Below are 12,176 nucleotides of genomic sequence, written 5' to 3' on the forward strand. Positions count from 1 at the left end.
GGAGAGAACTTACAGTACTGCTTCAAAGATGCACTATACACATAATGCAGCAGTACAGGATACGCTAACAGATGAAGGCAACTGAAAAGGCAGTACTCACCCAAAATATTAAATTGAAAAGGAACATCATGTATTTCAAACAACACAGGCAGCCTCTTGCCATGTTGCACTTCTTAAATTCTAAAAGGAAAACAAAGGATAGATCCAGGTAAAAGACCACGTATTTGCTGCCTTTGGGTGCACTGTATTTTTCACTTTTTACGCCAGTTCCAGTCCCAGCGCCGGTCCCGGTTCCGACCCCAGTGTGGCTCTGTGTGCGTGATCCAGTTGTACCATAGAAAGCTCCTGCAGTAAAACCTCGACCAAATTGCCTCCCTGAGGTAGAAGGTTTAGCAAAATCTGAGTCTTTGCTATCCAAAGATGGACTCCGGTGAATTGAAGAATCCTCACTACTTGACTTCTCCATGATCTCTCTTTTCACAGTTGTCAGATTTAATGTATAGCATCTCTCAGCATTAAATGCAGTGCCTTGCAAATGCCACAGTGCGCTAAGAGCTGTCTGTGCTTTGCTTCTCTTTTTCTTCGTACATAAATCAGATAATCACTGCAGAATTTATTCACTGCATTGTTGCTGGGTTTATTTTTTATAGCAATGTAGGCTGAACTCTGTCTGTCTGAAGCATGAATTTATACATTATTATCCCTTGCAAGAGCACACTCATGATTTATCTTGATGAATCAGTTATGCAGAACTTTGATTTTTATTAAAAAGAGCTATAAGCTCTTTCTCTGCACTCCTAGTCTACAGTCCTCTAATCTATAGGCAGCAGATGGTCCTTGCATCCATTTCCCAAAAGCTTCTGCAGTACACCTGGGAGACTCTCCTCGAGCCGGAGCACTTTCCTTGCTCTCGGCTTCCCTCTCTGTGTCTCTCTGACTCTCTCTCACACGCTGTCTTTTTTCTTTCCACCCATTTGCAGTGTCTCATTCAGCAACCCGCTACCGGAGCGCACTCTGTGTTTCACTGCTGTTGCCGTGAAATCATCAGCAACTGCAACCACTGGGCATTTCCCACAGAAATCCCTGACCTAACTATCGAGTAATAAATCCGCCCTCCTGCTCGCCCCTCCCCTCTGCTTTCCATCGGGCCAGTTAGCAGAAGCCTTCTCCTCCAGAACACGCCTCCATGACATAATATCTTTAATAGGATTAGAATTACTCTTGACTATACAAGTGCACAACAGAAAATCTCTTTAAATGTCAAGTACTGTTTAGCTGTTTATGCGCTAGAACCGTTAGGCAGTGGTATTCCTTCGATGCAATAAAATACTGAAAAAGTATGGATTAGATAGACAGGTGCTAACCTCTCTGCTCATTAACAGTGACTTACATTTTCTTCTGGCTTAAACAAATCCCACGGGACAAGCAATGGGAATAGGCTAGCACCCAGTACACACAGCTTAGGCACACATCTCTGCTGTACGTGCACATAACGCGACACCATCACCTGTGATATAATTAACCAGACAGAGCTGCTGCCTCTTACGAGGTCATCATTCAATTCTTCAAACTCCTGAAATGTAAATGGATCTGAGGCTGCAGCTCTCTACACACTATTTAACAAGTACATCAGAGATTCTTGTTGTGTACAGCAATAAGCCATCTTACATCACAGATCGTCTGTGAACTAGAAACACTGACCCAAATGCCACATTTCTTTTCCACAGAGGAGTGCAACATGCCTGCTAGGACTCTGAAACAGGGAGGGCACAACTGTGCACGTGTGCCTGCGCATATGCATGCAAGTGCCTGCAGGGGAGGAAGAGAAGCGCTTCAGGTCACTACTCCCCGTACTTCCAAATTTGTCATTTTGTCATAAGCACAAAAGCAGAGCACCAACGGTGCAAAGTGCTATAGCAGATTTAAAATGCAGGTTATTCTTTTCTTTCTGTAAAGAAAGAAACCACACTAGGAGGCCACTGTGAAGGAAATGCAGCTACCAGGAAAAGCAAAATTCTATGCAATTTTCAACTGACCCCGCCACATGCTCATTAAAATGCACTGTTCATGGTTATCTCTAGTATTTTTGAAAAAAGACAATATAACATTTATTCAATCTTATATATCTATGGCCAAAAGCCTCTAAGGATTCTGAAATTTTTATGTAACAACATCAGAATCAACACCCTAAAGCAGCGCTGTACCTTTCCTCTCAGGTTGTTTCTGCTAAAAGATCCCTCCACAAATAAAGTACATTAAATACCCAGCATTTGAATGTGTAGTATCTCTCTCTCCCTTTTCTGCTCTAAAACAAGATTTTAACAACAGGCAGGTCCAAGCCCATATTAACAATGTTTGTTTACTTTGCTTTTCAAAAGTAATTTCAAAGCTCCCTGCATCAGATGTGTCTGTCAGAAAGACAACTGCAGGGTGACTGCTCAGCACTGTGTGTGACAGCAGAAAAAGTAACACACAAAACACCCAAGTAAAAAAAAGATAAATTAGCACTGACCAAAATAGAATGGGCATTTCTATACATGTCTACGGTGCACATACAAACTTCACCATAAGCAGTTATCAAGAAGCAACTTTCTCAGCAAAACACATGGAAACAACTTGCAGGTCACAGCCAAGAACCTGCCTCAAACACCAAACTGCAGGATAACTCACATTGGAACACAAGGCAAATGTCTGAGTATGGATTTAGAAGACTGAAAAAATTCTTCTGTTTGAAATTCACTTACTGGAAGTGTAAAGTTGTACCACTGCAAACCAATGCTGCAGCTAGATATTTTCAGCGGTTTTCACTTGTCATACAAAACTGAGTTCTCAGCCAAAAAATTGTGAGAACACACAAGTGCTTTAAAGCATTTTTAGCTTTTTAGTTTTTTCACCCTTTGGTTTGCCATAAAATTTACACTGACTTAGACTGGCTACAGAAAAAAAAATTGCTGTGCACTTGTGAAAATTAACACAATATAAATATTTGCCTTCCCACTGAAAGTACATGACAAAAATAATTAATCTGCCCTCCTCAAGGTTAAAAAATTAAAATAGTATTCTGTAATAAGCAAAAAAATCTTCACAAATACTCTAATAGTTTGTAAATAGTGGAAAATTTCTACTGGTGGTTAAAAAAAAGGCAAATCAAATATATCTCCAACCCTTTTTTTTTTCAAATTTTCATTATTAGAACTTATTGAAGTTTTCCAGTTTTCTATTTTTACCTCCAAATACTGCAAGATACTGGCTTACTGCACCATTACCTCTAATGTACCTTCCATTAAGAGATCTCCATGACTGGTCTACAGCATTATTTGCATTTCAGAACAGTCCCAACCAAAGACACACATGAAGTCGACAGCTTAAAAATCCAGACCTGAGCAACAAGCAGTGGGGAAAACAAAGCTCCAGATCAGCCTCTCCTCCTGCTGTGTAGCAAGAAAACATACGACTCTCTTATGGTTATGCTGTAGCCACCAGGGAGACTTTACAAGCCTCAGTAACCTTCAGCCACTTGAATTTGCAGCCACGGAGTATCTTTACAGATTAGAAGCCACTTCCTGCTGCTGCAACTCCAACTCAGTGTTTAGGTAGCTCAGTTAATAAACCACACAGGGCTGCTTACTTGCTGAAAAAATAAATGGTGAAAATGCTCTAAGTAGTTTGTCCAGCTGTGCTTTGACCAGCCATTGCACTCAACTCTGCCTCTGACTGGGACTTCAGCAGAAGGTGTTGCTGCGTGGCAACAGCACCTTTCAGGGTCCCACTCAACAGCACAACCTCAGCATGAGGACAAACACGTTTTGCTTCACTACAGATCTTACCTCTGTTTAGTAATCAGGGCATGAAAAACATTCAAAAGCTCACTCTGTACTTCATTAATGTTTGATTACTGAATCACAGAATTTTGTTGCTGAGTGATGCCTTCACATCAAGAAAATCATTTCAGTCCCACGTGTATATGCCTGGGACAAGGCAATAAGCATCAGTCCTTTGCATTTAAATGGCTCTTCCAAATATTAAGGGTAAAAATTTAGGTCACTTTCAGATACCAGGTATGAAAATCGATGTCACAATTGGCGTAGCCAAAAAATAGAAAGGAAGGGTATTATTAATATGGTCAAAAAGCATAGGCTGGCTCTCCTACTGCAACTGAATTATTTGGTTCCCTCGTGGGAACAGTCCACCACAATTCCCAAAGCACACATCCCAGCATCTTCATTTCTTACTGAATTCCACAAATGATTAAATCTTTTTTTCTCATCCTGTAGTTCAATCTCACCAGAACCTCAGTGCCAATTACACCCAGCTACAGTGCTCCTGAACCCCTCTTGTTTATTTCTGCCCTCCTCAGCTGTTTTTGCACAACTGCCTCGAGGAATCATGCTGCAAAACAACAAAAGCTGACCAATTTATAAACACAGATTTTAAAATACGTAGTACAGAAATAAAAGGTACATCAGCAATATAGAAAAAAATTAACCTTTCCCCCCCTTTTAGAAGTTTCAAATTAATTTTACTTGACATTCCCCCTTCAGTGAGATTGCTCCCCCAGTGAAAGGGAGAGGGACTACAACAAGAAAGAATAGGAAAAAATAGTGAAGGCTGCGAAAAAATACCTTAGGCTTTTTTTATGTTTCCCATGATTCCTGGAAATGGAATATGAAACTCTAGGGGTTTTTAAAAAAGAAAAAAATAAAAAAAAAATACAAACTCCAGTCACTATGGTACCCCATATACATAACACCTCATTATATATTTTATCTTGCAATTTCTATTAGGTAGGATAATTCTACTGTCACTATTTTAAATATGAAGAACTCGAGGACCAAGATGCTTGCTAAGGATGAATAGGAAACTGCTGGCAGAGAAGCAAAACAAATCTGTGCCTCACACGTCCTTAGCTAGCTCACTAACCATTGCACCATTCTCAAATTAATTATTTTTCAAATCACGAGTTTTAGTAATGCTGCCACATGACTTCAGAACAATACTGAGCCCTGCAGAGAGATGTACAAATGCATATGCTACCAAGTGTTCAAAGGATATGGTTCTTAAATTCAGTCTTTCCTTTCAAATTTTATTGACCAGGAACTCAATTTTACAAGCCTTCCTCAGGGTACATTAGATAGGCAAAGAACAGAGATTGCTGAGTATAAACTCAGTGACTACATCTTTCCAGTCACTGCTCTGAATCCTGGAAGTCCATGACAAGGAGATAAGGAACAAGAGTTGAAAATAATAGCTTGCGCCTGTCAAAAAGTTGTATACAGCTGAAAGCTCAGATTAAAATAAACACCAAGCCAACACTGATCGTGGAATAAGCTTAAAGGCAAAAGGATGTCCAAAAGAATAGAACTGAAATTAGGATCACATGAGAGACAAAACCATGGGGTTCTCAGGTCTTCCAGGCTCTTGATTCCATGCCAAAAAGTTTACAACCCCAGCAAGTTAAAATGCCTGGATTTCTGAGGTGTTCCAATGCTGCAGAATTTATAACCAAAAACCTGGATGGTCTGACAGTTGTAATGCACATCCTGAGGCCTGCCAAGCTCCAGCCTGGATGTTGTAAATCCAAAGTATTCTGCTGACCATAGGATTGGACAAAAACAAAGTAGATTTCAAGGAGAACTTTGTGTGGTAGAAAAGTTTTGAAATCTGTATTTTTTAGAGCCAAATAGCCTAAGCCAGATTTAATCTTTGACACACTTTCATTTTCCACTAAGAAAAGTATTCCATTAGAAACAGACAGAACAGAGAGAACTACTGTAACTTCAGTTTTGGAGTCTCCAGTCACTGATCATAGCTTCACACATTATTTAGAGCCTATATGAACAGCTTGTTTGATACAAATGCTAAAAAAGAACCACTACCAAGTGTTCAGAGAAGACTGGAATGCACACTTAGTTTTCCTACTAGCATGAGGAACAGCCATTTCTCTTATGGTCAGAAAACCACCATTTCCTTTGGTGCTTAGTGGACAGACAGCTGATGGAGGGAGAGACTGGATTCATTAAGAAACAGGCTTACCCACAGCTGGTGCCTGTGATCTGACCAGCAAACAATCCCAATGTTTGGTGAGAGGCAACAACCTCATGCCCTTCTCTCTTCACTTTCTAGCAGAACCAGAAGCTTACAGAAGACATCCCCTGATCCTCAATTCCTCCAAAGCCAGTTCCAGAGGCCAGGTAGAAGGATCTCAGATAGGTAAATATGCATACAGCATAAACTGGAAGGAAAATCAGGATTCTCAGATGGTTTTTTGGAGGCTGAACTTCCTGTTCTGGGACTCCACCTAGCATTGGCATGGCTGAAGAAAAAGGAGGCCTTGCAGAGAGACAGGAATGAGACAGCACTCCAGGATATTGGAACTGTGTGAAGGATCATTGCTGGGGAGGCACTTAGTTTGATAACTGTGGGTAAAGAATCTTTTCTTACAGATACAGGAACTGAGTGTCTAGGCACCTCAATCAACACCCACCTCCATTAATCCTGAATTCACCAAGAGAAATTATACTTCTTGACATTGTTGCTGGAAAGGAAACAAATTAATCTGTGTCTATGACAAAAACAAGAGCACAGCAGCTCGTGGCTGCCTCTGATGAGTAACACTCCTTGCGTCCCCAGGGTAAAGAGGTAAAAAAAGAGGTAAAATATCTTTGAATGGCCTAAATTAATACTTACTAGTTTATATTAATATATACCAGTGAGACAAGTTTATCCTTCCAATATGGGGTCCTCACTGACTGGATGACCAAGAAAACAAGATCCTGTTTTCAGACTTTCCACTGTGCCAAATATTTGGTGTCATATGGTCCCTGGGATTTCCACTAAAAATCATTTACTCGTAATAATGTGCATGTGGCTGAGATTTCTCATTTAGGATTTCACACCAGAGACAGAATGAGATTCTTGTTCCAAACTGTATAGAGGAATTAGCTGTAAATCATGTCAGGAACCTTAACCCACTGTGGTCAATTACAGATGATGAGGTGATATGTTAATGCACAGGAGACGTGGGGCATGCAGATTAAAATGCAATATGAGGTCCAAAAGCTAAGAAATTTTGATTATGTCACACCTTCACTGTGTTTTGCCAGTTGTCCCTCAGGGGCCCTCAAATTGAGCAAAAAGAATGTCTGAGTTACCAAAGTGACAGAAAAACAGAAGAGAAAATGGAAATCCTGCTACCAACATTTAAGCTTTTAAATCAAACCATTTGCACTATATACAGAGATCTTTTGGGGTTTGGTTTTCACTTCACAAACATAATGAAATATGTTAGATCTGAAAGAAGCACTGTAAATATTACGTTAGAATACAATTCACCATTGTTAGTTTCACCTTTAAGAACTAAAATCCAGGGAGTCTGTTTATTTTTTGTTTCTAAGAATCCTGGAAATCAGAGTCTCCTTGGGCTTGGCAGTGTACATACACAGAGCAAGTCAACCCATACCACAGTCTAACCTCCAAACAGAAAAACAGACAAACAGACATTAACTGCTGGCTCTGGGAAAAAAAAAAAAAAAACAAAAAAAAAAAAAACAAAAAAAAAAAAACCCCAACAAAACACCAACAAAAAACTGGGTTTTTTCCCTAAGTCCCAAAACTACCTTACCAATTCTCCCTCTAGCAGGTGAGAAAAAATAGGAAATATGAGAGCAAAAAGAACAGCGTGTGCCCAAGCACATAGGCCTATCCTACCAGGCAGCAGAGCTTAACAGATGCTTTGGAACAGTCTGTTTATGATTTTTAGCTTAAGAAACCCTTTTAATTACAGGGTGTTTATCTCATCTTCTGTAACAATGAATACATTGTTTCATCTCCATCAACAGCTAATCCTTAATTCCGCCGAGAACTTAACCTCAATATTTTAGGGCACTGAGTTCCAGAGATATGCATCATGTTAAAAAAACCCAGCATCTTCCTCTTAATTCACTATCATAATTAAGCTTTCCAGGTCTATCCTCTGTCTGGATATTCATACTCATCCCATAATTCATTAGTTTGTAATCCTCTATTACATCCTATGTTATTGTCTGTCATTAAACTAAGCACTTTTTAGCATGGCATGTTATTGAAAATTCTCTGAGTCCCTAATAATTTCAGTTAACCATCTTAGGGCTTCTTTCTAATTGAGATATGTTTCCACCATAATCTTTCCCAATCTGCTGATGAAAAGATCTCCTTTTTAAAGGGCAAGAGCCAGTGTTCAGATTCAAAATAAATTTAATCAATTCTGTTTCTATCAACACCTTATCTTTATGAATGTGAAGTTACTCAGATTCAACAGACATTTTTCTATCACCCCCATTCTGCTTTTCTATTTCAGATTCAAAATTCGGCTCTGTAAATGTTGAATTTTTCAGAACTTAACAGGAAAACCCTTGTAGTTTCAATTTGTATCTTACCTGTAAGAGGAAAGGGAGTTTTCTCACTACAGTGACATGAGTCTAATACTGATTCTTTGTGAAGTTACCAGGAAGACCACCCTCAAGAGAGGGACACCTTGTAAAGATGCTGACATAATCCAAATCGACTCTTGGCCATCCATTAATGTGTGGTACAAACTTCTGTCTCCATCCAGTACACACACACAAAAAAAAAAGGTGTATGCAGGGAAATTTTTTTCACTTTGCATACAGAGAAAAAAAGATTGAGGAGCCAGAAAGCTGCCAGCCAGAGGCGGGAAGGCAGCAGCATCACATCCCCAGCACCACTGTGTGAGGAAACATCACAAAACAGACCTCCAAAATCATACTTTAAAAATTAAAGACCAAAAAAGAAAGCAGGGGCGAGGAAGTGAGAAGGATTCTTATTTAACACCTATTTTTTGCGGAGGTAAAGTACATGATCTGAGTGCTTCTCTTCCACTCCCACTTTAATAAGCTTAGGTTTTTACATCTCCTATATTGACTACAGATTAAAGAAAGCTAACAAATAGCCAAAGGTTTTTGCCTATCATGAGAGATGATATCCCTTCTTCCTGTTGGATGGTGCAGCAGGATTTCATTAATACAATAACTCTTCTAACTGTGTCCAATGTGTACAAGTCTCTTGAACAAAGTCAGGTGGATTTTCTCCAACATCTGTTCCAAAGAGGCTGTCTTTCACTAGCAGTGCTGTTTTGAATTAACTGACAGCTGGTGCCTATGTATTAGCAGAACTATTAAACTTAAAAACCAACAAATTGAGAAAACCCTCATACAAATGCCTCCATGTGAAGAAAGAACCAAGAGAATGATGTAAGCATTCCTTTTTGAAAGGCAGCACACATCTCTGAAACCTGCTCAGTTATGCCATGAAGAACATTTCTAAGCACATTCCTTTCACAATTGAATGAATTCCTTCATTGCTAAAATATTCATTTTTTGGCACTTAAACACAAACAGGTGTCATTCCATGAATGGGGACATTTAAAACCACTGTGTCAGGGCTGGCAGAGACCCAGATGTCTTCAATGGGCAGCTACACATCACCAGTCCCAGCCTACAACCTCAGACTCACTGGAAGTGGCAGACTGAATGCCTTACTGCAGCATCATCACCTCACACATCTGTGAGTTATCAGAAGGCTGTCTTCCAGCAGCATTTCTAAGCAAAACCTAATCCCAAGTCCCACCTTGAAGTCAAAGAGGTGCAGCTTTCCGAGAGGAGTCACACCACCAAATTAATTAAATACCTGCCCAGGGCCAGTGGCCTCACAGATGAAGCTGGCATCAGAGAGAGCTGACTTCAAGTCAGTACCAGGTTCCCCTCTGCTGGGCCCCCAGTGTGACTCTGGGCAGAAATGTCTGGAAACAAGGGTGGTGTCCAGTCTTTAAAGCCATTCAGTCCTCAGTCTACTCCTGGCCCTCCCTGACCACAGTCTATCAGCTGTGACACCAAGCTACATAGCCTAACAATTCCCATCACACACCTCCTTTTCTCTTTGGAGGCTGATGTTACTGAAGTCATAAGAAACAGTTTTTGAGTAATTGAAGGTAACTGGATCATACCTTCACTGCCACTAACAGCACTTCTCAAGTTCTGATCAAAGCATTGCAGAACAGCCATGTTCCATCCTGCTGATTTGGGCTAGGTTCATTTCTATGGTTTTCAACAAATTTCCACAACACTTAACCTGAGCAAAGTTCATAGACTCCTTCCTTGAAGCTCTTTAAATACATAAAAATAGTCACACATGACCATCTGCATCTGCCCTTGCAGTAAAGCTTATTTATCTTCACAATAAAGTTTCTAGCACATTGTATGGTAGCACTGTAGGATGTGGTCAACTTCAACATTTAAAATAGGATGTGCCTGTAACGTAGCAGTCATGCAATTAATGCTTTTTGCTTTGCCAACAACAGAGTCAGATTTAAATCCCAAGAGGAGGCAGATATTTTAGCCACCCTACTCATCTCACAAGAACGAGGCTAAATGGTTCTCATCTATTCTGTATGAGATAGAAGAAAGGGTGTAATATTGAAAACAAGGTAACCCTCTTACTATAATCCAGCAGGTTTATGTAACGCTGCTGCTGTTCATGAGCTTTGTGATTGGTGTCAGCTCTTGTTATAAGGGTGTGAGAGATTTAAAATGACAAAGGAGGAAAAGAAAGAAAAGGGAAAAAAACCAGTTTGCCATGACCCTGCCTGTCAAGTCACAAAAAGCTATCCAGCAGTTCAATTCCCAGACTTACAGTAGGAGCTACTTAATTTTTACAGTATATTCATTAACAAGATTTTGTAAAGGCAGAAATATAATGGGAAAACATAATTTTTATGACCTTATCTGCATTATGGAGGACTCATTTACACTTGGAGAGAATGCTGTATGCTAGCTGCAAAATACCAGGCATTCAGAGCCTAATATGGGGTGTAAAGAATGGATGCAAGCATGTTTGACTCTTTCCCAAAAGCCAAGCCCACATTCACTTCATTTTGAAAAAGTTTAATTGTACCTTCAGTGCCTCTCAGAGATGAGAAAACCAAGATAGATACCCTTGATCATCAGTCAGAAACTAAGAATGTTCCAAAAATTCCTCATAGAGGCATCTGAAAGGAAAAAAAAAAAAAAAAAAAAAAAAAAAAGGGCATCTTTTGAAAGGAGACTATTTGTGTCATTCAGTCTGCTCTGATCTACTTAGGTGTGTCACCAGTATGCAGTAGCTGTTGTATGAAATATCAATTGGCCTTTAGAAGCTGCACTTCATAAATTCGTCACAGGCCGGTATTTTCCATTTACAAATTAATTGAGATGCTGGCATTTTATTTCAGAAGCAACCAACATGATGTTTCATGCTCTGCTCTGTGGACTGGTTCAGGGGAATATATCAAAAATACACAGCCATAAATGCTTAGCAAATGGTGTGCATCCAGATGGGGTTTTAAACAACATGAATGAAATTAAAAGGCTTGCAAAATGCAGCATCATATAAGGGTAGACAGCAATAGTTTGGGTCCAAATATGCCTTGCAGGAATCAAATTCGATGCCCATAGCAAGAATATGTGTATGATCGTTCTCTCTTTTATCCTAAATGTCCACGTCTAGAGTAATTTTAAATCCAAACTAATTTACTGAAAAGACTTTCCAGACTTCTTCCCTTCAGGATAGCAAGCTAATAGTAAATCTGCAATAATATAATCCATTGGTAATGTTTTATCTGCTTTTGTTGTTGTTTTAACTCTACAATCACCATGTCTATAACACAGATACATGCAGGTGTGGACATCAATGCCCCTAAAATTAAAAATTCCCTGGATTTTATCTAGCTGATGGGCCCTCTTCCTGTGTTATTTTTCTCATATACTCATTTCTTATGTTGCACTTGTCCCTTTCCAGCCTAACATTTGCCCAGAAGCAACAGAAATTCTCTCAAGCCACCCAGACACTTTTCAGAAGAGTTTTATGAACTCATCATCTCATCCCATATCTCAAACACAACTTTTCTAAATTGAGCATATCTCACTCCTCTCCTCCCCTACTTCTGTGCCAATGGTTTTATTACAGACCTGTCTTGATAATACTTAGTGTTTCTATTCCAACAGCATGGGAGCTGTTATATTAAACGTTTATCAGTAATAGGGTTCCTCCCTTCTACAGGCTGAAGCAAAGTAATTTGGTAGATACAATCATGAAAAGATTCTATAGGTTTGTCACTTCCAGAAGAAACACAGTACTTAAAATAC

General features: G+C 39.6%; 1 protein-coding gene across 5 annotated transcripts in view; it reads right to left on the reverse strand.

Moving 5' to 3' along the window:
* The window catches only part of TSPAN9 (tetraspanin 9), a 169,272-nt gene that overhangs the window by 91,369 nt on the left and 65,727 nt on the right, over positions 1 to 12,176 (reverse strand). For 2 of the 5 annotated variants that reach the window (XM_032747271.3, XM_030267858.4), the window contains one exon: positions 101 to 180. The exons of 2 other annotated variants lie outside the window; for them this stretch is intronic. In XM_032747271.3, the coding sequence (XP_032603162.1) occupies positions 101 to 180 (80 nt within the window). Of the gene's footprint in view, positions 1 to 100; positions 1,135 to 12,176 lie in introns of those variants that run through there. One more of the 5 variants, XM_030267842.4, reaches the window with a different exon arrangement.

The sequence above is a fragment of the Taeniopygia guttata genome, chromosome 1, assembly GCF_048771995.1.
Source record: "Taeniopygia guttata chromosome 1, bTaeGut7.mat, whole genome shotgun sequence".
NCBI lineage: Eukaryota > Metazoa > Chordata > Aves > Passeriformes > Estrildidae > Taeniopygia > Taeniopygia guttata.